This window comes from Apus apus, chromosome 2 (assembly GCF_020740795.1).
Source record: "Apus apus isolate bApuApu2 chromosome 2, bApuApu2.pri.cur, whole genome shotgun sequence".
In the NCBI taxonomy this organism is placed as follows: Eukaryota; Metazoa; Chordata; class Aves; order Apodiformes; family Apodidae; genus Apus; species Apus apus.
In genome coordinates this window covers 110,323,270-110,348,998 of record NC_067283.1, presented here as the reverse complement: position 1 = coordinate 110,348,998, position 25,729 = coordinate 110,323,270, and the positions used below count along the sequence as shown (strand labels likewise).

At 38.4% G+C, this 25,729-nt stretch overlaps 1 protein-coding gene across 1 annotated transcript in view; it reads left to right on the top strand.

Annotated features, from left to right (window-relative positions):
- CDH2 (cadherin 2) overlaps nt 1–25,729 on the top strand; it is a 114,492-nt gene that overhangs the window by 51,855 nt on the left and 36,908 nt on the right. Inside the window, exons 3-4 of the mRNA XM_051611738.1 lie at nt 23,541–23,767; nt 25,562–25,708. Of these exons, the coding sequence (XP_051467698.1) occupies nt 23,541–23,767; nt 25,562–25,708 (374 nt within the window). The remainder of the gene's footprint in view (nt 1–23,540; nt 23,768–25,561; nt 25,709–25,729) is intronic.

The following is a 25,729-nucleotide window of genomic DNA, read 5'->3' as shown; positions in this document are numbered from 1 at the left end:
CATTTTTACTAGCATCTCATACCAAATTTTTTACTCTGGCTGTTTCCACGACAGGAACAGCATGAATGTAAATACCAGCTTGAGATATGAAAGTGATCTTAGCAGCAGGAGTGTAAAAATTCAGTATTTCAGCTACCATAAGAATAGAGAGATGTATTACCAGTCCAGGACTGCATCTCCACAAGGTTTTATACATATGTCCAGTTCAATGCATATAAGTAGTCCTGTTGACTGAGGGAATTTTTATTATTATAGAAATTATGTTACTGGTTCAGACTTAGCTTTCCAATCAATCAGGTATATCCTACAAATGACCTCATAGACATTTGTATTAGCTAGGGCTGCAGAATATGCTGCTTGATTGTGTGGTATAAAACTGTATGTTTGCATTACAAATGTCATTCCTCTGCTCACCCTTTGTTCCTATAATTTGGACTTTATTTGTTAAGATCAAGGTTTGGCTTTGGAAAATTGGAAACAGACCTGTGTTTGGAATTGTGTCCATAAACCATGCAGCCCTTAGTGCTGAAGTCCAAATAAGGAACAGGATTCCCATCAAACAGAGTAATGGAAGCAAGTGGCTTCTGCAGCAAAGAATAAGAAGACCTGTTCTACTTAGTAATAAAACTTTCAATGTGGTAGTTTGCAAATATTTATTTTGGCCATTGATCTTGTGAAAATTTAATCCATTGGCTGATAATTGCTGGCACAAAAAACATACTGAGGCTTCTTGTCCAATGTTAATAGATGCACAGAGTTTCATTCCCTTCTATGGGAAAAGGAAGGAAGAAAATATTTCAGATTCTAGTTTTTACCTTTATGATGATTTTTCTTGGTTTTAGGTTTGGTTTTACCAGGACAAAGTAGGTGGGTCATTCAAAACTTGGAAATGCGGCAGTTCCTTTACACTGGCTATATGGCGCACAGGCTCTTACAAAAGGTCTGGTAAACAGAGCTGCAGTAATACTCTAGAATTTGAGCTGGGGCAGAGGAGAATGCTTTGTAAGTAACTAACCTCTAATTTGCTGTTTCCTAGCTTTGCTATGGAGAAGTAATGTTAATACACATCTAGTATGGCAATACATATAATGGAATGACTCAGCTATCAGTAAAAGTATGTTATCATTTTAACTGCATCTGGCTATAAACAGATATTGTAGAAGATCTTAATTATAATTTGCCTAAAAAGTAGGCTTAGAACTTTTTGTTTTTTCTGGATGTCAAGAGGAGACTTGTGTGTGCAGTTTTGAGGTTTTTGAATTGGATCTAGGAAAAGATTAGAGGGTTAGCTGTAAGTTTCCTTGCTGTGGATGTAGATTATGGTCATTGTGGAATTGTTTTACCAAATGCCGTGGATTTGATGTGTAGAAACATGTCGTGTCCCAGTTCTGAGCAGCATGTGAGAGTATCCTCTGAAGGAATGAAGTAGGCTGTGCATGGGCATGAAAACTGAAAAATTATGGTGAGGTAAAAATATATGCAAGTTTCTAGCTTGTTCCTCCTCTTGATTGCTCTGCCTGCCTGTTAGAATGTGCCTCTAGTGCAGCACAGCAAAATGGATGCTATTGTTTGCTATATGAATGTCACATAATACTGAATTTATTTTAAAAATGGAAGTGGATGGAGAAAGAATGTTGTATAGTGTGTTCTGCCACATACATCATCATCAAAACATACTCCTGTATTTCTGAGCCTGGTCTTTACTCTCCGGAACAACGTCTGGGTGATGGCACAGCTTGACTATATAGTTCCTATAAACTTCACAGCATGAATCGGGATACCAGGAGCGCAAAATTCACCTGTATCCTTATCAGAGGACCGCTTTGTAGGAGCAGGATCTTGCCCTTGTGTTTCCTGTTGGATAGTTGGGGTTTTAATTTTACTGACTGAGGGAACATAATTTTTTTTCTTATAAATCCTTCTGGATTGTATTGTCACAGATGCTTTGCGTATACAAGGTAGCTACACGAAGGAATGGGTCATCTGTACAAAGAGTGGGTTGATCATCAAAGAATCTCTAAGTGATGCATCAGAGATCTTTTTATTCTATCAGATTAGCCCAGTCTGGAAAACTAGCACAGTTTTCAGACTTACACTTAGGCCGCTGAATTTTTTAAGGCAATAGTGTCAGATTTGCATTATACAACTTCTGGATAATCGACAAGTCAAAGACTGCACACAGGAAAAAATGACCAAGTACTGGTCATTGGGATGCTGCAGACATAAGTGGTCAATCCAAATTCCTTGGATTTTTGACTTGTACCCAAAAAGAAGCTGGGATGTTAGGAAGATCTTGTTTGTTTCAGGTATGGGCCCATGAAATTACAGATAATACAAAAAAGATATTTTTCAGCATCAACCAGTTAGGTAAGCTTCACACTGTGAGTGTAAAGAGATGTTGACAATGTGGACAGCTGTATGTCCTACTTATGGCATGCCCCTGCAAGAAGACATTGCTTGAGGATACCGAAGTCTTAGCAGAAAAGCAAGGACTACAGAGTGAGCCCTGGAAAGTGTACAGTCAGATGCTGTTCCGGGTAGTATTTGAGGTACTCTTCACAGGGGGAACAGTATTTCTGGATTTTTTTTCGGTTTTGACCTTGCTGAAATCACAGGCTCTCCAACTGAGAGGTATTCTGCCTGGTCTTGGATATCTCTAAGCCATTTGGTGCTAGAAATAAGGTTCCAAAGGCACCAGACCCCACAGCTGCTAGCAGTCAGTTAATACAATGTACTGTTTTGCATTCAGTGGCAAGACAAATGGGCCAAAATTAAGAGAGATGGTGATCTTAATGCTGCTTTATTGCATAGGTATATCTGCCAGCAGCAGTTGATCTCTTCAGGTAGAGTGTTTTTTGTGTCATTTGGCCCAGATTTTCTTCTATTGCCAGTCATACTTTTGGGATGGTAGCAATCAACTACTACAGATGTGTAATTTTACATAAATATGTTGAGAGATCTTCTAAGGTGTATGGTGGTGGTGCTAATTATTCCAATATCCCTTTGTCAGGTAGGTATTATCTTCCATTTTATAACACTTCAGAACAGACTGGGACAGCAAGGAGTTAACATATCTTTTCATAGCCTTGCTCCTTCCCTCCTTTTCAGTCAACTGTACAGACAAGAGAGGAGCAGCATGAGGAAGAGGTTATGATGTGGAAAATTATCAGTTTTTCCCTGTTCGTCTCGTCTTCACCCATCCTACTGTCAGTCAATACTAAATGTTGATATATCATGCTCAATTTTTGGTGTACTCATGGAATTTGAAAGTGGGCATGTAAAAGTCAGCAGCCCGTGAAATCAGGAAATTTATAAACATGCATGCAAGCAGACAACCTGTGTCAGGGTGGGACCTTCCATCCTTTTTGTGTGACAGATAGCTACAACCCCTGTGCTCTCTTAGCAAGTAACAGTCGGTATCACACCTGTCCTACAAGAGGTTTAGATATGGAAGCAGGGAGCCAGAACCCTTGCAGCAGACATATTTAAGCTTGTGTTATAATGGTGTCCAGCTAGACGTAAGCATTAGCATTTAGTTCAGGGACTAATGGGTGCATGTGACAGCATGTATCCAAAGCCAGGAGTTACTGTCGTCACGGCATCCTCTGATGTAGGTCTGAATTACCAATGAGAAGTACTGCAAATTCCACATGGGACACATATTACAGTGCAACATAGGAGAGGTCCGTTCAGATAGGGTGCTGCTTTGTGGCAGTAGCCTTTCTCTCCAAGCTGGCTAAAGGGGAGGAAAATTACATGCTTGGCCTATCTCCTCACAAAGCCAGGATCTGACAAAGTTTTGTTTTGAAGTTACGTGTTACACAGTTGCAGGAGTTACTTGGTAATTGGAACAGGAAGGATTCACTATTCATGGCCTCTTTAGAAATAAGCTTCCACTGAGATACTTTTCTGTGTGTATCTCAAGTGCAGTGAGATAGAAGTTGCTCTTCTCATAGTTACAACCTTAATGGAACTAGCTGTTTCTCTGCTAGCTGCTGGAAACTCTGTGGCGCCGTTATCTCAAAGTACATTGCTGGATTTCTGCCTATAGTTTGGAAAGAACCTAGCAGAAGACCAGATGATAAGAGGAGAGAGTCCTCAGGGCAGCTCCAGGGCCCTTGCACAAACCAGGAGACTGCGCTTGCTGTATTTCTCTTACACATCCTTAGATGGAAGGGTTTATTGCTTGTGCAGATGTAAACCTTCCAAGTGAGCAAACGTGTGTCTCGTTTGCGGGAGCTGCCGTGTCACGCATTCCTGGGGATAAAGAGCGCTCCCAGGCTGCCTGAAACCGTCTCTAAAGCAAGTGCGGATTTCTTCCTCAATGAGCTGGTCCTTCTGCCAGCATTCTCCGCATACCCATCCCAGGGAGGCCCTCCTCTGTAAACTCCACATGAAAGAAAGATGGCTAAAAGCCTTAGAAAGTGCATCCAGCTTTTTGTTTCCTTTGTCATCAATACAGTGTGTTCTGGTGTCTCCAAGACAACCATGGCTAAAAGGCTGACTGCATCTTTCACTGCTGCTCTACAGTGAGCTTGCTGGGATGGGCTGTGAAGACCAATCTCTAGCCATTTTTTATCCATGAGTTTTATGGGCAATATCTAAGCACGTTGTGTGCTTGCTGCACTTGCAGTTTTATTGCAAAAATTAAGCTTTGGTGTATCAGTTTTAAATATGCTATTTTGGGGTAGTCCCAGCTCATCTTTATTTGCATAATTGTGACGAGCAGTTAGGATGTTCCCAGTAATGCCTGCAACAATGCTGGCTTTCTTTACATTTCAGGGCCATTCTGCATCTGATAATAGATGCCTTCCTGCCACTGAATAGAGATGTACTGAATCTTGTGTTCTGCGTGCACTTTGTTGGCCATGTGTGCTGCCTTCTTAAATGATTACTGTTTTCAAATTTAAGTTTAGACAGTCAAAATGCTTACAGTTTCAGCATTTCTATATAGTTGTCAGTTTGCATATTTGCAAATCTGCAGAATTTTAAGCAGGGGGAGGGAATAATTCATGGTATGAGTTGTCTGAACAGCAACATCACAGTCCTTTCCTAATGCTCATCTGCCCCAGAACTGTGGCATATATGTCTCCTGTGTAAGGTATTTCTCTGCCACTTGCTTAGAGAAAACTGGTGATGAAATACAGTTTCAAGGGCAGCATATGTTGTCTCCCATGAGGTCAGGGGCTTTGAGAATTAGAGTTATTCTGTTTCTTACAGTGGTCTAGGAGAAGCTGAGTCCAAGACTAGACTCTTGGCTGAAGTATAGTTAATGTCATTTTTTGTTGTCTGTAGCTGCAGCAGTCAAGAACACTAGTCCTTCCCTGCAGTGGGCTTTGTCAAGGTAGTTAGCATCAGCATCTGTAGGAGTAAAGCAACTGTTTTTCCTACTGTCATTTTCAGAAACGGCTGAGACAAAAGAAAAATAAATACATTTATGACATGGCAAAATCCAGGCTGAGTGGTTTCAATTTTTTTCTATTGGCAACCTCAATGTACTGAAAAAAATATAGATAAACATCTAAACAGGAACATTTATATATGTTGGGAAATCTTTATTAAGGCTCTTTTCTCAAATCTTCTTGTGCTATGTATGCCTCCAAATCCATCTCAGACCATGAAGATGCGGCATGCATTTAGTAGTGTTGTAGACCATTAATTTATTTCTATGTCGGAATCCAGTATCTTGAAGAGAACATGATTTCTGCAAGCACTATGTTGGTACAGTTGAAAGGATAAGTAAGGACTTGGCTGTAGACAAAAAGAAAGTACTGGGAATAAGACAATAGTAGTGGAGCTGTAGTCTGCAGTGGAACGAATGAGAGCAACCCGTGATGTGTATGACCAGGGCCATAACTAACTTGACAGAAGCATTTACCCTCTTGCCTGCGTGCGGTTGTTGAGACCAGTCATGTATTCCCTTAGCACTGCCTGTTTAGACCCACTTCCTCTGGTTTTCTATCAGAGTCTCTACAGAGCAGCCTAACTCAAGGGCAAGGGAATCTGCTGTGAGGGAGGCGGGACATGCTTCATGCTTTGTCAGCCTTGACTTTTTAATTTGTCCCCCCTCTTTTTGTGTTAGCCACGAGAAATCTTAGGAGAAGCCACAGGAGCAAATCCTCTGTTTCCTGGAAGGATTCCAAGCATCGGGAACTGTGTTGTAGCTCCTTCTCATTTCCCTAGGTCGCAGTTTTGCAGTTCTCATGCGTACCAAACTCTGCCAAATCAATACCAGTGTGTGATACAGAGAGGTTTCTGGTATTTCCTTGTTTCCTTTTAGCGCTTTCTTTGCAAACACAGTGACTTTACTCTGGAAGAGCTAGTATTCGGTTGTTGATGTTTTATTTACTTTTTAAGCATCAATTTGAGATGCCCATCCAGGAAAGGTTTTTGTTTAACTTTCCAATGAAATCACAAGTGAAAACTCATGCATTTCTCTTTTTTTTGTAGAAGTGTCTTATCTTTTTCCTCTCTTGCCTCGTTTAAAGCAAGTAAAAACAATACCAAGATTACTTGAATGCTTTCAGTCTTTGGGTTTGTTTTTCTTTTGAAAACAGTATGAACTTAAATCTCCAGTAGATGCCATCCAACAGTTTTAATAGAGCAGTGCAGTAAATAATGTGTAGAGGTTGGAGGGGAGGCTTATTACATTTTTTTAGGTTTTAGAATTTTATATTGACTTGTAAGAACTTAAAAGTTTATTAGATTGGAGTTACTACAATAACAGACTATGGCTGGTTGTTTCAGGCTTTTCTGGTCTTGCTTAAATTCACCCTAATATTGTGGCTGCCCTCCTTTAGATGTTTGGTTGCACCATAAATAATTTGTTTCATGTGTAATGTCTTTAGTAACTTGTCTGATGTGGGCATTGAGTTATGTAATGATGAAGACCTTGAAACTGTAATTAGTTTTAATCTACTGTGTGCTATCAAAATGACCTAAGACAAAGCACTTTTCTCTGAGTTACTGTTGGTAGTTGCATTTAATAATCACAATTTATAGTATGCTAAATTTTTAATTATTTCAGTGTTTCATGACAGAACATTTTTGTTTTGAAAGGTAGACTGTTCCTTTCTGTAAATGGATCAGTATTAGCTAAAGTCACCTTATTCTTCAAATAATGTAACATTTTACAGTTGACTTCTTTTGGGGGAGTTTTGAGAAAAATTGCACTTTTACCTAGATAAAAGTTGAGGGGGAAAGAGAAAATGATTGTTCAAGGTTATTACAGAAAGTTCCTGTTGTCACCAGCTGTGTTGTAATTTCTCATTTAATATGTGATAGCAGTGCAGCATAAACTACATAATGGTCCATAAATAAACTTTAAAAATCCATATTTCTGTTTTTATCATTGGTAATCCCTGCTAGCAGGCACTGTCACTTAGCTTCTGCCAAGCTGTAAATAAAATTACTTTTCAGACATATATTGCTTCCTTCAACTTACTGTGCAAATCTTTAGCCTGCAAGAGGTTTTTCTCATGAGGAATCTGCATGGCATTGCGTTTTCTTACGAAGATGAGGGCAAATTCTTGCTCAAATTGTAAACCTTTGCAAAAGCAGCTTTCTAAATACTGAATGTTGGAGAAATTTCTTTGCCTGCTTTTTGCTTTTGGACTGGAATGCTTCATACTCTTTCTGGATGTGTTATATGGAATAATTGGGGCAGGGGGAGAGAGGAGAAAAAAAAAAAAAAGTGTGTCACATGTAGCATACCACTTGGCAAACTTGATAAAGAAACAGACCTAGGACTCAGTCTGATTTCCCTGGATACTAGTCAAGTACAAACGCTTTTATAGCTTTCACTGCCCACGCCAAGCTGGAAGGAATTACTGCCTCTCCTAGTCAAAAGCCACTTGCACAGTAAACAAAACAGTTACTAAACAATTTGCTGCCCTTGATACTTTGCTGACTGGTGTGACCCCTTGTCCTGCCTGCATGGCAGAGCTGCCCCTGCAGCAGCGACTCTGGGTCTGCAGCATTTCTGTGTCCTTTTAGGTGGTGTTCTCTAGCCATGTGTTTGTGCGTAAAAGCATCAGTTCCATGTCTGAGGAGATGCCAAGATTGTTCCTCTTGTCTGGAAACACAGGTCTGTAGCCATCACAGAAGGAGTAGAAAATGTTCATGGTTAGGCTCAGATGGTTGCTCACCCTGCACTGTGGGAAGCTGCCTGGCTCAGCCATGGCAGTGGTCACTGTGGCTGCTCCTCACCTCACATCTCTCGACCTCCATTTTTCTTCTGCCGGGAAGCTCCGCCTGTTTGACTGGAGAGGGATGTTCCTCGAAGTTACCCAGTAAAGTAGCATTGATAGGGTCAGGGAGAGACATTATGCCCCACTCCCTGCTTCCTTTACTAGACAGTTTTTATTTACCTTAGTTCATGTTCTGTGGTAGATGCGTTGGAAGCCCCCAAGAAGTTTGTTGTTTGTTTGTATTTTCATTTATCATCTCTGGTGAAAAAGAATAAAATAATTACTACGTGTGCATGATGTTTATGAGCAGAAGATAAATGTAGACTTTGCTATTTGTCCAGTAAATGTAATAAAGTGAAGTACCATGTCAGGAAACATAAATACACCTTTTGAAAACTTGGTAAATTTAGTTTTGGAAAGCAACAATATTTTACAATACAGCATTAAATGCTATCAAAACTGCATTTAGTTTTGATGAGCCAGTCCTCTAATTCAAAGTTACATACTTATGCTGAGTAGGCCTTCTAAGTGTATTTCAGCCTCAGATGAAAAAAGGACAAAGCCTGCTTTCTTACATTAATATGAAAACCCTACATCTCAGCCTTCTGCAGTTGATGACTACAGCCAAGAAGTCTCAAATATTATTAGTGATTATTTTGAAAGTAAAAGCTCCTACCAGACTGAGCAAGCATTTATGGAAAGATGGATCCTTTCCATTTTTATCTAGAGAAATTACATAGCTTTTTTTGGTCTTAAACATTCAGTTTTGCCTTCAGCACAATGAGCACCACAAGCTTGACTATGCTTTTGACCTGATACGACTATAAGGAGAGAACGGTCCTTCCTGACAGAGGAAACATTTACAGAAGACAAATATTTCTGTCGTTCAAGTGGTGACAAGTTTTCAGGACAGTGTATTGAGAGTTATGTTTTGGTTTTCCTTTTTCATTTTTTTGGTTATTCAGTATGACTACCCAATTTTTCTTTACCAACCTTTTTGCTGATTTTTTACTTTTTTGTGGAAGTCTTCTAGTTTTAGGTCTGTTAGAATGGCTTTAAGAATTGTGATAGTATGAGTTACATTTGCTCTTCATCCATTTTGTGTCAGCATACTGACTTTCGACCTGAGACTTTTATATTTTTTCCCCATCTTTCCCATTCAGGAGAATAATAGAAAAAACCTAACTGGCATGTAAGAGACAAGGACGTGCATAGCAATAGTATTGCCCTGAAGAACACAGACAGATTTTATGACAAACACCTCCTGGAGACATCTAGTTGGAAGATGTGAAGGCAGACATTTGGGTTGTGCCATGTAGAAGGCAGGTTAAGAAAAGACATGGTGGAGACAGTGAGTATTAAGGAAAGGGAGATTAATTAATACTAAAACAAGTGAATGTTGCAGAAATCTATCAGGTTAAGCTAAACTAAAAACAAAGCTGTGCAGCTGTACGTGAGACAGTTGAATGTGATTTGTATAAAGATTGAATGCATTTAGTGATTTTTTTATCCTGAGGGCCTCTGAATGCCACAAATAAATCACAGTTGCGTGACTAAAATACCAGATGTCTCAAGTTACCCTGTTTCCTTGGTCCTCAAAGAAAATTGTAGTGGAATTGTAGTATGGAAGACATCTAGCAACAAAGGAGTTAACGAAAAAGCAGGTAGATTTTCATTATACGAATTTTTTTGAAATTGGTAAGTTATGGGCAGAATGCCAACAGTTGCACATTAAAAGTGACATCTCTGCATATTTTTTTTTTAAAAAAGCACTGTAGTGACCTTTATCAAAATGTTAACTTCTAATAAAGAACAGCAGCCGTGTTGCGTGCTTGTGAACCAAAAGTCTTGTTAATTTTACCTAAATACCTTTTTTCCATACCCTTTACTGTACGTAATTCATTTGTGGCATCACTTGTAATATGTTCCTTGGTAATTTTTCTGATTTATGACACTACTAAGCATGAATCTGTTAAGACCTTCACATGGATATTACTATTTTATGACATCATAGTCCGTTGTCTTTTGTAACATACTTAAGTTATGTACACAGTATTACAAGGTTTATTGGAAAATGGACGCGACTTCTAAATGGATTTCAATTTTCAGTGGCTCCTTGCTTTCTTTTGGCAGCATATCAAAGCAAAGTAATAATGTCTCGGTGCCAGTATTTTAAAATGTAGCTCAGATGTTTAGTGTAAGGTCAGATCTGTTCCATTTCACTTGCTGCTTCCTGCTGCTGCTGGAGAGGCTACTCTTAGTTTGTAGAAATGCCTTCCTTGTAGGAAAGTGAGCTTTAGATACCAAGACCTGAGACCCAAGAGGCAAATCAAAATAACACATAACTCATTTAGTATATGCATTGCCCAAACTTAAGAAGAGTTATTTTGGACTAAAAGTGCTCAGCTGAGATGACTGCTCGAATTTATTATATTACTTGCTAACCTGCCTGATTGCCTAGTCAAAGTGTCAAGCACCAGTCATGTGGACTGTCTCCACTGGGCAGGAAGGTCTGCAGTACTGTCCCTTTGAGCACTCTGTCCAGACAAAGCTAAAGGCGTGTGATGGCACAAGTTCAAAATAGTGCCTTTCAGACAACTACCAAACCTTTGTTTGCAGGCTCTCAGGCTGTATTTGTTGGGAGTCTCCTCCCACAGCAACTAGTTTCCTCACTTTGAATATCAAATGAGGTTGGGTGTGGTGGATATGAGTCTATTCTCCAATTACAGTGTACACACTTTTAATAGAAAGTAGATGTACTGAAGAACACCTGCACTGAAGTTACTTGAAATTAATAGAAAACATTGAGCCTTGATTTTCTTTTGGCTTGATTTTCAGGGTGTACGTGTGTGATAGAGTTGGGCTGGGTTGGTTTTTTGTGTGGTTTTTGGGATTTTTTGTTTTGTTTGTTTATTTGGGGGGTTTTGTTTGTTTTGGGTTTTTGTTTGGTGGTTGTTTGTTTTTTTAAGAACACAGGCCTAAACCCTAGTGCAATAGATCCTGAGCAGGGTTGCAGAGTTTTATTCGAGTCCTTGCCTGCAGGACAGAGACTGGCCTGACCTGCATGCAGCAATTAGCTGCCACTGGTGAACATAAGACTCCCAACATCCAGTGACCAGTTGCTATTTCACACTGTAGTTTTCTTTCGATAGAAATTCAGTATGTTTGTCTTCTCAGCAGGTGAAACTATTCAATTTATGGACCAAAAGCATTTTCGCACATATACAAAGACATGTCTTGGTTATAATAAGTTTTTGAGATTTATTGGACAGGAACTGAGCATCGTGCACCAGGAAGGGGAAGAAATCTGCCATGAGTAGCTTTCACAATCATCTAGATAGATCATGAATCTGCTTATATTAGCTATCAAAGTACAGCATTTCAGTGATCTTTGTACAAGATGTTCATGATAATGCTTATCTTAAGGGAAAAGATCACTGCATCAGCAGTCGTTACTGTAGGACTCACTGGGTAGTATTCTCTGAAGTACATGGTGAGTGTAGTGGGGCTTGCTGACTGGCTTTGTTTTTGAGAAGCGGAAGTGAAAAGAGAGATTTATTGTCATGAGTGAATGCCCCAGGAGTCTTTTTGAGGAATTCAGACATTTGAGGAAAATTGAGAGGAATACAGATGGCAGTTGAAATAGGCATTGAAACTGAAATGTTTATTACAATGGGGCTTTTCCACTCAGATTCCTTTTGGAAACAAAATAATTACTATTCTGGTAAACAAAGCAAGGAAAGCCTTCCTGTTGGAATAACACATTAAATGGGTTTCTAAAGGTAAATTTAGTTTCATTTTTGTGATGCATTGATTATACAAGTTCCAACTGATTACTTCCATTATTCAGGTGGCATGTTTCATTTCTGTAAATGCTAGAAGTTTGAACTATTTTCATCTGATACCTAGGGGACTCAGTCAGGGATCAGTCTCATTTTACTGACTATTGTAGGAATAACTCCCAGACACTTTGCAGTCTGGGCCTTTGGAAAGTGATGCTGCATAATCTTTACTAAGAAATGTAGGATGTCATGACTAATAATTGAAAAATCAAGACTGCATCGAGTACAGTATCTCACTGCTTCTCAACAAAATAGTCTTGACTCAGACAGTAATAGGTTAATTGCCACATCCAGACATGAATCCTAATGATTCCCTTTAGGAGCCGTTATCACATGTGAGGTTTTCATTGTGATATTTATAACTGTAATCTTTGGTCTTGAAGCTCATGTAACTGTTCAACTCAGCAAAAGGGTTCAGAAAGGTAATATCCTGCTCCCGTCCTTAGGCTTTGCTAAAAGTAGAATTTTCAGTTCTAGTTCAATCAGCCAAACCCCTGCCATTTTCAGGCATTAATCTAATCTAACACAATTTGAATGTCAAGTGTCTTGTGTTTTGCGCTCATGAGGCCCGCAGGAAAGTCTAGACAAAAAAAAAAACCTGAATTGCTGTATTTATCATAGGAAGCATATCTTCAGATGTATCAGTAGATCTGTTCTTTCTCTTTTCAATTCTTCTGTGGCTGGACTGAATCATGATTGTTAAACAGGAGTCTGTTCAGCCAGGTCTGTCTCTGTCCCCACCTGAAATAAATTGTATGAATTTGCACAGCATTGTCTTGGCATAGGATCCTAAAGTATGTCTCAATTTTGCAGTGTCTGTATTGAAAGTTGCCTCTCGAATGAAGTCTGTTTGTATTCCTCTCATTTGTCTGCTTATTGTATCCAAGGATTGTTTTTTTTTTTCCTTCCTGTATTAACCCAGGTACCATGTTGTGCTTCTGTCACGCTTGCCTGTGTTTTGTGAAGAAAACAGTTTTTATCAATGTGTTCTCCTAGCATAACACCTATATTATTCCTGTCAATTTTATTACTGCCAATTTGGATGTAAGTGGATTATTTGAGCCCTTTAGTTTTGTAATCCCTAGACAAGATGCAAAGAATGGTAAATATTCTGGAAGGAAAGTATCTTCACTTGAATTTTGACTTAAACTGTGTCAGCTCTACACAAGTGACCCCATGTGGGTCATTTTTAAGACTTTGCACTATATAGTGCAGTCAGACATGAAGCAATGCTACTATTTCTGCTTGCAGCTAGTGTTTCTCTAATTTACTTAGAGCCAGGTGGCCCTTACATGAAATAAAATAGCAATTTAAAAAGACGTCTGAGCTGAGTCTGTAGCTCAGACCCAAAGAAGTCAAACTTCTCTTCCTCTTTTGTTTTTCCTTTGTGCTATTGAGATCTGACAACATTGCAATGATGGACTATTTTAATCTAATTAAGAATATGGTTTAGGTAATCAACCAAGAAGAGTAATTATTAATAATCTGTGAGCATTCACTAAATGCCAGTGTCTAAAATGTAGTCCAACACTGGATTATATTTTTTTTCTGATCATTGTGTTTATTTTAGGTCAAGAGGAAAGATACGAAAAATATGTACTAATTACTCTTCTCTGTCATGTGTAGAACTGAACACAACTTCAAGGTTTCACTATGGTGTTGCAGTGTTTTATGTCAACTTCCATGGGCAGCAGTGTCAAATGATTCCCTGTATATTTCTTATTCATTTAAACAGGATGGCTAATTTAGTGATCCTTCATTTATTTTTAAGGTATCTACAAACACTTTTTTATTACATCTAGGGGTAATGACAGGCTCTATAACAAGCTACTGAACGAAAAACCCAGGTGACAGAGGTACCTTCAAATATATCAAATTAGGTGTTTTCCTGCCAGTTCTCTTGATATTTCCCCTCTTTAATGATTAATTAATTAATGATTAATTAGCGTGTCACCATTGCCATTTTAAATTATGAAAGAGAGACACTGAGGTAGAGAACACCCATTTAGAGGTTACTTTCACCTGCAGGTGCTCCCTTTTAATGAGACAGACATATTGTCCTAGCTTTTGAGTCCTGTGCTTTGTTGTGGGAAGTATGACTGTGGCCTGGCTGTGAAATAAATACACCAAGTGCTTTTTTGATTTTTAAGGTCAGATATCTGTGTTTCATAATAATTATAATAACAATAAAAACCTGAGGTCTGACTAGATAACATTAAGCTGCCATGGCAACTAGTTTTATGTCTGAGGCCTACTGGACATGATCCAGTGATGGTATAATCCCTGGGATTTATTATTTTTATTACTATGTAACACATCAGTGTAAATACTGCTAGGCTGTCTCTGCTCTTCCCCCTGGTTCAGCAACTGGTAGGTTTCTTGCCCTTTTTTGATAAAAAAGCCCAGTGTTCAATGAAATAGGGTATTTTTTCACCATATATCTATTTGCTAACTTAATGAGCACCCTTGGATCATAGGGTGGTTCTTCTTTGAGATTGGATGTGCCTGCTGTTTTCTGTGGGGATGCTGGTGCAGTTGTGTGCATGTGTCCATGTCCAGCTCTGCTGACTGGGCAGTTCTCCAGGTTTCCCCCGGAGATAACAATTCATCTGTTAGGAATCAAGTGGCATGCAGGGCTGCCACGGTAACTTGAGAGTGACTAAGGACCTTTTAAAAATATTTGCAGCTTTTGAAAACTAGACCATAGTATACCCAGTGGAATGACCTGTGGCAGAGAGACAAAAGCCACCAGTGTCGGACAGACCAGACAGAGGAAGGAAAGAGAGCGTAAAAGCAGCACTGATGTTTGTGGGGGGTCATCACACTGAAATGTCCACTGAATTGTGAAGTTGAAGAGCAACTTTAGGGAAAACAGTCTTCTTTCCTCTTGCTGCATCCATAGCTACATGGGAGGGATGACTCCCATGAGGACAGGCATAATCCTAGGGGCTGCAGCAGAACACAGAATATTAAATGCTCCCGCATCTGTGAAAAGACTTTTTTTTCAAACAGGAAGCAGAAGTGTTGGCAGGATCACTGCCGTTTTGTCAGAGTTGGGAATTTTTGTTTTTTGCAGTGCAAATACACCACTTGCTTCTGCCTGAAACACTTGTATAATCTAATGAGAAAAATGCCTAATTTTGTTTCATTGCATTTCTTTTCATGGTAAGAAGTGACTTACAGCCTAAATGTGATACATGCATGTTTTTCCCCTATGTTCTGCTGTTGTTCCTAAACCCCTCTTAGTGTGGGGGCTTAAGCCTCTGTGGAAAACTGCTGACTGGTTGAATTGGTGAAACAGATAATCAGCTTATTTGAAAATATGTGCCCATTTGATATTTCAGCAAGTCCTGGCTCTTTATAGGAACTCCAGGAGCCTGCATTTTTATTTATTTAGTTTATTTATTTATTTATTTATTTATTTTAAAAGACAGCCCTCCAGTGACAAGCACTTTCTGCCCAGGTGTGCTTGAAGCCAGAGCTACAGCCTGGGTTGTCAGCCTGAAATTAGTAATGCTTTGGCAGCCTCTGTCAGGAGCACAGTTGAAAGAGGGGGCAGGAAAAACAGGAGCATCAGGGAATAAAGTAAGTTTAAAAGAATCTAGAAAACAGAACACCTAGAGAGAAGGGGAGGAGAGGGAATAAAGAAGAAAGAAAGAAGTACTACAAGAAAAACATGAAACCTGAAGCCTAGAAGGACTTTAGGCCAGGAACAGTTAGCAAAGAGAAGACACAAAAGCATCTGTTCTCTTTTGCTGCTCTCCTTATTGCTAATGAAAAGAAAAAAGAATAGGCCAACTTTTTTTTTTTTTTTTTTGCATTTTCTAAAGATAGACAAAAAGGTAAAGCTGCTTATCTCGTTTTTTACTAGATATTTAAGTCATTACGGTAACAATAAAACTGCCCTTTAATTGCTGCACCATAATTGTAGGTATTTGTTTCTTCCACTGCTTAAGGTCACACAAAAATGAATAGAGGTAAAAATAGGTTTGTGTTAAGTGCCTGAATTTTGAAACCATTTTCTGCTAGCTATCTGCAGAGACAGTACTTTCCCTTTAGTCTCTTGGTTTGACTGTTCAGTAGATATATTTTTTAATTACTAAATTGGATTTTAGCAGGTGTAGTCAGTTGATGCATTATGGGTATAAGAGATTAGTGTTTAATCCTTCTTTTTATTACTGTGTAGAATGGTATACTTGGGGAAAGTATTAAAGGTGCATTGTGTACTCCAGAGTAGAGAAATGACATTTATTACTAAGTTTTCTTTCAGCTCGAATAATTTAGAAAAAAAGTTGGTGCAGAACTCTGCAGGGGCCTTTAGGCTCAGCTGTAGTGAAACTCTCTTAATACAGAGTGGAGGAAAATGGAAAGAAACCTTTTTGTGTTTTAAAACAAATGCAGTTGTCGAAATAACAAGTACGTCCCCTTCTCGAAGATGCTTATTCTCTTTTTTGCATTTTATTTCTTGCTAAAATAAAGACAAAAGGGGTGTCAAAGCGCAGAAGATCTTTGTGTCAGTGAGTGGTAGAGGCAAGGACTGAAAAGAATCAGTGAATCGGATATAATTTGGACTCTGTTTGAGATACCAGTCCTGTGTTTGCTGATGGCTGGTATTCCCGTTCTGAAAAGCTGCAGAGGCATTTCTATCGAATAGAAAGAACATTATCCCCATTTTCATTCTGGCATGCCTGTTACGACTTTGTTCTGTAAACAAAGAGGATTATGGGAACGGGAAACTAGATGGCATTTTATAAAAGAACTGTGAGTCTTTCACTGTGAATGCAAGAATCGGACGGTCTGGTGATAGCTACCTGTGAAAGAAAACACTTTAAAAATAGAATGAAGTGTGGGAGTTAGTAGGGTTTATGAGGAGGCAGTCCTCTCATTTAAGACAGAGTATGTGCTTGGCTTTAATACTTCCCATTTGCACCCTGCAACAAAACACATGAAAATAAAACTTAAAATGCAATTGTACAAATTAAGAATTGATAATACATGCTGCAGAAACACAGAAAGGGAGGCCTCTGTCCACTGATGTGGAGCCATATAAACTGCCCGATTGCTTTGAAACTGTTATTTTAGGAAATGTATTTGTCTGTATAGAACTAGCAGTCTGGGGACTGGGGCAGGAAAGAGAATTGCATTGAATGACCATCATTTGCAGTAACCAGCACAAATTATTGTTACCAGTATATCATACACCTTTATAGCTTTTCTGCAGTAGATTACTCACTTGGCATCTTAATTCCACAGAGCAAAGTTATATATTAGTATGAGGTTTTACCTAATGCCTGCTGCAGATCATCCTGGAACCACTTGCAGTTAATGAAATCAGTGTACAATATGAATTAAACCATAACTCTTGCAAATCACTTTTCCTTTTAATTATTATTTTCCTAACTGAATAGACAAATTATTAAGCAAACAGCACAGAATGGAAATATGGAAAGCTAAGCTTCTATGAGTCAGATCATAAAACACTGAAAGACCTGGTAAATAGCTTGAATGTATCTGCAGTTTTATCTCAGCTGTAACTTTTTGGTGTGCCTTTTTTTCCCTTCTTGTGAGCTTGACAGCCTAGCTTTCACTTGGACCTGGGTTATAAAGCTTGTGAAGTCAAGTGAAAATAGGAATTAGAAGCAAATGGTCCTTTTTGGTCTTTGCTAAGTGGCAAAACTCCAGTTGGTTTTGTGTGACCCAGTGACACAGGTGGGCTTCTGCTCAGCATGGGCTGGGGTGGCAGAATGCATGGCTTAGCACAAAGACAGAGGTTTTCAAAAGCAATTACTGAATTAGCAGGCTTGCCTTTCAGAAAGTGGTTAGCAGCTGCCTTTTTACAGCCAGGCTTTCTTTTAAAGTGTCATAGGTTGGTTGCTCTAGAAAGGCTCAAAATGGAGTAGCGCTTTGAGAATTTTCTGGTTGCTTTGGAGTATGGGATAAACCATAGTGCATAAATATTAAAATAGAAAATGAGATTAGAAAAAAACCCTGAAGAGCCTATTAGAAACAACACTGGTGTACTGAAGTATCTCTAAAGGATATAATGGCAAATTGAATTATATAGGTAGGAAAATGCTATTGTCTAAAATAACCCAATTATATGCCATATATCTTTTGCATCAGCAATTTCTGTAGCTAATTCTCTCAGCTTACAGGTGAGAACGACGTTTCCATGGGTGCTGTAGACCACCCATGTATCAAAAAAGTTAGACCAGCTAAAACCATTATTTAAGACTCGCTTCAAAAGTGCTGCTGGTGATGGAAGAGGCAAGTTAAAATGCAGTTCAGTTCTTTGTGATTATAACAATCCACCATGATGTTAAAACCCCACTTCTCTTGAAGGCTGTCTATAATTGTAGTAAAGGATGTCTCATGGGCATTTCACATGCCACTCCAACAAGCCATGAACTGAAATTTGAGCATGTGCACACTGTTAGTGGGACTAACAGATCACCTTACACATACAGAAGCAATCAGTCTGAATAAATGACTAATTTATAAAGTAATGAATATTTTTAATGTATTTTAGTGTAGTTTTCTCCAGTTTCTCGCTCTGAAAAGTAGGAAGACTTGTTAAATACAGAGTGTTCTTGGAAAAGGCAGCGTTCAGATATTAACTATTCAGATATTAAGTATTCAGATAGCTAGACAGTTCAAGCAGACTGTTTCCATATAATTTCTCATTCTGTCAAAGGTAAAAGTGGTGTCTAGCAGGTAGTTTTAAGTAAGCTGCTTTCTTATTCTGTTTATTTTATCTGCCGCAGAGTGATCCTCAGTGGATTAAATATACCTGGGTTTTCCATTTTATGATACACACTCTTCACTGCATTGCTGGAGCACATATGCTGTTAGCACTTGGAATTTGTTGCAATTTCCATAATGTCCTCTAAGTGATTCTTAGCCTTGAAGGTGATACTTTGGCATTCAGAATAGAATTCGAGAGGAGTAATACTGTTCTAGTTAGTCTACAGAAGGAAATTCTCTTTTGTTTGTTTGTATGTGTGTGCATGTTACCTAGAAGTGAATTGGATATGTTCAAAGTGCAGAAATCCAGATGGCAAACTCAATGCAACTGTCCAGGGAGCAAAACAAATAATGAAAATTCTGTATTAACAGTCTATATTGTACACTAATATTGTCATGAAAACTTGGTGTTAATAATATAGCCCATTATTATACTTCTATGCTTAGTCCTTGGGTCAAGTAATTGTGGTGGTGTTTGTTTAAGAAAAAAAAAAAAGCAGAAACACCTTGTCAAAGAGTGCAAACCATGGGTATCTGAAAAAGGTTTTTTTATTGTCTGAGTAATGATTCTGCGTAGTTGAAGACTACTAGTAAGGTACATGAGGTTAGACATGTGTTTTATAGATACTATAAATAATTTATCTTGTTAAACCCAAGTATGAATGGTGTAGCTCTCTAGTGCACTTTAAATGAGTTTGCATGTTTAGTTATTAACATTTTGTACACTACACGTGTATACATACGTTGTGATTACTTCCATGCAAGAGTGTTAACTTGAAAGATTGCTTTAATAGCACAGAGCTGCAGATTTTCATTTTAGAACATTGTAGTCACAGGGGTTCTAATAGATTATGCTTGTCTTGGCTTAAGGACAAGAAAATACTCCTAAATGAGTATATTAATGATCTTTTTCTTAGGGTCTAATATTTAACAGTAATCATATGCCAATACTAAATACAATTTTACTTGTTTAAAGACCCCTTTTTGGTAAATCCTTGTGCACTGCCTTGTTTTGAGCATGTGAACTAATTGCATGTACTCCCATCCATCAAAGCTGGTATGAGTATTATCATTCTCATACAACCAAAGGTATTGTCTTTAAAACCAAAATAGCTGTATTTCAGATTATGATTGAATACTTCCTAGAACTTTCAAAATATATACTTGGAAATCTTTTAAACAGAAGATGCAGAAGATACTCAAAAGATAAATATTTTAAAATTGGCAAGTTGTTACAGATTGTGAGATACTCGTAACTGATCATTTATGTGGAGACTTATTTAAAAAAACAGCAAATTAAGATAATTGCTTACTCTTTCTGTTGCATAAAAAGTTATTAGATGCTGTATACTATATCTGGTTAACCCTTCATAAAATTAAAACAATCCATATGATGGATCTGTCAACAGAAAATGAGTTGTGGAAAGCATGCTTCCTTCCCTTGTCATGGTTAGAAAGAACGTGGCTGGTAAAATGAGCCTTCGTTCTCAGTGAAAAAAAATATTCCCATCTCATTTTTGCAAAAATCTTTGCCTAAAAACCTACAGTCAGAAATAACTCTTTGTCCATACCAGTTGAACACTGAAAAATGAAGTAAAGTGATCTAAATCGAATTTACAAGACTGATAACCATGCAGCTGGGGGGAGAGTAGCTACTGCACAACCTGTACTCTGTCACAGTAATTTAATTATGGTTGGTTATACTTGAGTCTAATTTGTTAATGTGTGCTGCTTGCAAAGGGAGAATAATTTGCACAAAGCATTGACAATTTTATACATTTTTACTAGGATACTGTCAAAGGAAAGGGATTTTCATTGAATTTCATAATATACAGTCGCCTGGAGGAGGAATATCAATGAATTGGCTAGCAGGGTGATTTTTCTGAAATATTTTTGGCTACTGGAGTCTATATGTAAGAAGATGGGGAAAAGAAGTGCTCTTTATGAATTTTAATATGTAAAAAAATGAATGTTATGTTACTGTGCAATAATTGAGAAATAATGTTTCATAAAATACTGTTGTGATATCTTAGTATTTTGAACCATAATGACTGTACTACTCATTTGAAATTTCACCTTTTTGAAAATGGTAATATCAAAATTTAGTTCAATATTCATTCTCTTTCCCACTCCCTACTTCTCATGAGTAAGTCTGAGAAGAGACAGAGATGAATCTGGCTTGTTCTTTGTCCTTTCAGTCAAGATACTCTTTTAAAGAGCAGATTTAGAGAGCACTGTAGCTGAGATGAGAGGTCAGCAGAGGCTGGGATTATGTTGCTGGCTGTTTTGTTTTTTTCCTTAGTCTCCTAATGTGAGCTGTTTGTAACTGACAGTTTTGTTTGTGAACAGAGATGATGCTTGGAGGAGGCCCAGCTTTCTCGATGTCTGGGCTATGGGTGGTCTGTGCCAATGAACCCAAGCACGAGCAGCGCTGTTTGTAGTTCAGTCATTAAGTCCTTAAATCATTAGATGTAGTGACTTGGAGTAAACTTCTCTCAGACACCTCTTTATTTTTGTGCTAAACAATGTGATGTCCAATGATAGCACAAGGGGCAACGGGTGCAAGTTGGAGCGTAGAAGGTCCCACGTAAACACGAGGAAAACCTTTTTCACTGTGCGGGTGACAGAACTCTGGGACAGGCTGCCCAGAGAGGCCGTGGAGTCTCCTTCTCTGTAGGCATTCAAAACCTGCCTGGCCATTTTTCTGTGTAACCTACTTTGGGCATTCTGCTGTTGCAGGGCGTTTGGAGTAGATGATCTTTTGAGGTCCCTTCCAACCCCTAACATTATGTGATTCTGTGAAAACAGAATATCCAGCTCTGAAGGTTGGATCATCACAATTACAGAATTAGGACTGTGGTAATGATTTCTGGGCATTGGTATAGTTGGTTTAACTAGCAGTTAAAGACCTTCTGCCTGTCCAGTTTTTCTCCTATGTGAACAGCAAAGCAGAAGTTCTGTTACCTTCCCCAAATCCTGCAGACCTGTAGTCTGTAGATCCATAGGAAAGAAAGTCAGTTGTACTTTGTGGAGCAGGTAGGATGGACTTGAGGAGCAATGAGGGTTGCCTAGGAAGTAATATCTATGAAAACTTAAACAAGAGGCTGAGTATTGATTAGCGTATCAGTGAAGCAGTCTCACTGCTAACAAGGAAGACCTAAGGCAACATACAGAAGGAGGACCACAGGAGCCCTAGCAGTGAGGCTGCAGCCTTTTATGCAGGCAGATTTGTTCTTCCTGGGTCCAGTGCTTTGTGGGTCATGGCTTGCGCTTCTCCTTGGGGTGAGGCTGATGTTTCATGGAGGGAGACCTTCAAATTCTGCAAGCCATCTGGAAAGAGCTGTTTTCTTTGCCTAGCTCAGCAAGATCAGTATTAACAAGTTTGATGTTTTATAATTTATTTTGAGGAGTGCTGTCCTTTGTCTCATTTTCGTACATGATGAACCCTTTCAAAGAAGTATTTTGTACAGTCTTTTCTGTCAGGAGTGGGCAAATGGGATGATCCAGATAACGGAAAGGGTGCAGTTAGGAAACAAATTTTATATGTCATAGGAACATCAGCTCAGTCCTTGAAGGATACAAAAAGATACGATTCTTCTTCTCAATACCTTCCTGGAAACAGTGCGTTACAGAAGGAAGCATATGATGCATGACATTTAGCAGTGATTTTTCTTCAGAAAGGGACCTTTAGGTTTTGAAGCTAAGTAGTTCGTGCATGGTTTAACACAATATAAAAAGCCCAATAACTGAAATGAGGCATAAAGCCTCATTTCATCTTCACTATGTGCATTTCAGTACAACTTTCATAATGATGTTTTGCACTTCTATTGCCCATACAATCAAAATACTTCATAATGCTTTGGAAACATCAAAGAACAATAATTGGTTATAAAAGCACACTTCCATTTTTTACCTACTGCTATTTGCAGTAACCCAGAAGGTAAGTGGTAGTGAAAGTGATTGGATAAAGAAAGCAACCTGTTATTTCTGTTTTGCTCACTTCACATCATTATCTATACAACCAGTTTTACTGACTTCGCGTTCCAGTCTACCTCTTTCAGACAGGACAACTGGAAGGCGGGAGGGAGGAATGGGTAACTCCTAAGCAGATGGATTTTTATTTTTTTTTAATTGTAAGCTAAGTCTTGAACTTAAGTTTTCTCTGTGAGTTAAGTATTTATTGCTGCCCCTGTCTTGCAGATAAGGGATGAGGAAAATAAGGCCCAAAGCTCATAAGTGACCTACTTAAGATGACACAGATGAATTACAGGCTGAGCTGGGTACAGAATCTCTTAATGGACTTTTGGGTTTTCTACTTTACTCCCATTGGCAGAGAAAGCACTGAAAGCATGGTTGTGTTTGCAGTTATAGTTGCAGTGTAATTAAATTTGTTGAGGGTTTTTGATTGACTTGACTGGATCTTTTATGTGAGGCTTGAGGTGCAAATCTCTGCAACCTTTGCACTGGGAGATGACCGAAATGTGGCGTAGGACATGGAGGGAAATGGCTTTCTTGTGGGGGGGAGGAGGCAAGCATCATTGGGAGAACAGTGTAACTGGGGTTAAAGCCTTACCTCTGCCTAGCAGCACACAGAAGATTAACACTGTTATGTGGACTGACCCCTAGAAGTCTCATAATTGCATGTGATAGTAGCAGTGACAAGTTTTTTTTTGCATATTTGTTCTTAATGCATTTTATGTTACACTGAGTTCAAGTGGGCTGATTTTTCATTTGTTGTTCTTCATTTTCTGTGTCTGTTTTACAGTGAGGTTTCAAAGCTGTGATGGAAACAAAAAAATACACTTTGGAAGCAGTGAGCCAGAAGATTTCAGAGTAGGTGAAGATGGTGTGGTCTATGCAGAAAGAAGCTTTGAACTTTCAGCAGAGCCCACAGAGTTCATTGTGTCTGCTCAAGACAAGGAAACCCAGGAAGAATGGCAAATGAGAGTGCAGCTAACCCCTGAACCAGCCTTCCCGCGGGCTTCAGAAAAGGTAAAACAACAACTAAACACAGCCTGTATAAATATATTTCCACAGACAAGCCTAAAAACAAGGATTTGATTCTGTCATGTACCTCTCCATGAAGCATTTTATTAATGGACAACTAGTGCATGCAAAGCTGGAGCCTCAGGAGGAATGTTTTTATAGCCTATTTTGTTGAGGCATGGAAAGGTATGCCTGTTTAAGTATATAGGATTCATTTATGTTTGATCTTTTTGTTTGTATAGTTTGAGATTTATACCTGAATTTAAGTTGGACACAGTAATTTCTTTATTTTAAATTGCTTGAAAGTATTATAGTATTTATTCAAGCAGTTAAATATAACCACAAAATAAATAAATTTGTGCTAGAATGCATCGGTCACATTTATTAGATGGGTGCTGTAAATTTACAGCAGTAGTAGGAAAGCATTTCTGGCAGGGAATATTGGCTTTGTCTTGTCCCTTCATAATCAAATGGAGATTGTAAGTTATTAATGATTCCAGCACTACTTGGTAAGGAAGATAGTCTCCCTCTGCTGGAAGCTGCCATAGGATAAACCACGTACTATAACAAAAATCAAACCTAGCAATATACAAATAACAATGCATTTTGTTTAGGAAAACAGTATTAGGTCTGCTACCTTCCTCTGTTCTATTTCTTGCTGCCTGCTGTTTCTTACAAAGTGCTTAGTTTACAAATAAAGAACAAAATTCATCCATAGATTAATTTACCTGGAATAGATACAAACTGAAGATTTAAGCATAATGCCAAATACACAATGTGCTTATGCAAGATACTTTTCCTGACAAGACACTGGAAATCAAAGCTGTGTAATCCACAGTTTTTTGTTTGCTTATTCAATGATAGTTTTAAATCTTCTAAGGCATGTTTTAACAAAGGAAATATCATTTTGCCTGTAAAAATCTAGTAAAAGATCAGGTGCATAGCTATGCCAGGGCATTCTCTATTCTTCCAAAGATCTAGTTCAAGTATTGTTGGCATCAGCAGAATGTAGAATGATGGAATCTGCTCTTCAGTTGGGCATCTGTTTTTACTCTGTGATACATCTGATTAGATTTATTTTTCTGTTAAGTTTTTCTCTTAAAAGATTTGGGAAAAAGTTTTTGTCACCCTGTCTTTGCCCTTAAGCAAGCTAGCATGGCTACATGTGTGCTGGCATCCAAAGGTTGAAATGAGTGCAGATACAGAAGGGAATAGGAAGGGAATGTTGACACCCAGCAGAGATTAATGCCCAGTGTGTAAAGTGGGTCATCTACTGCATCCATCATGGCTGACATAGGTTTAAAATAATTACAGCATTAATTCTTTGGGATTTAATAGGGTCATAAATATTTGAGACATTCCTTACCAGTACGCATTAAACTTCTCTTGGAACTCAAATTATATTTTAGCACACTCAGATCTAAATTTAATGTACAGTAGCACATTACCTGAAGTCCTAGATAATGAGAAATACATAAAGGCATACTATTAAATTCTGCAAAATATGAACTACTTTTTAGAAAGTGCAGAATAGTTTACACAGTAGTGCCATGTTACAAATGGTTTATAATTCCATTTCTTCTCCAACTGGAATAAGGAAAAAGGAAAAGGAGTTCTTAAAATTTGGCAGTGCAGTTATAAATATTACTTATTATTTTCATATTGCAAATAAAACAGTTCTATGAACACAGAGAAAAGACAGCCTTTCAGTCAATTATGTAATTGTATCTTAGTTACTTTATACTTTCTACTAGTCATTCTCCTTCTAACGTGCTTAATTTTGTCTTGTACCTGGGAAAGGACCAAAAGAAAATTGAAGACATCATATTTCCATGGCAACAATACAAGCACAGCAGCCCTCTGAAGAGGCAGAAGAGAGACTGGGTTATTCCTCCAATCAACCTACCAGAAAATTCCAGAGGACCTTTTCCTCAGGAATTAGTTAGGGTAAGGAAGTTAATAGAAATG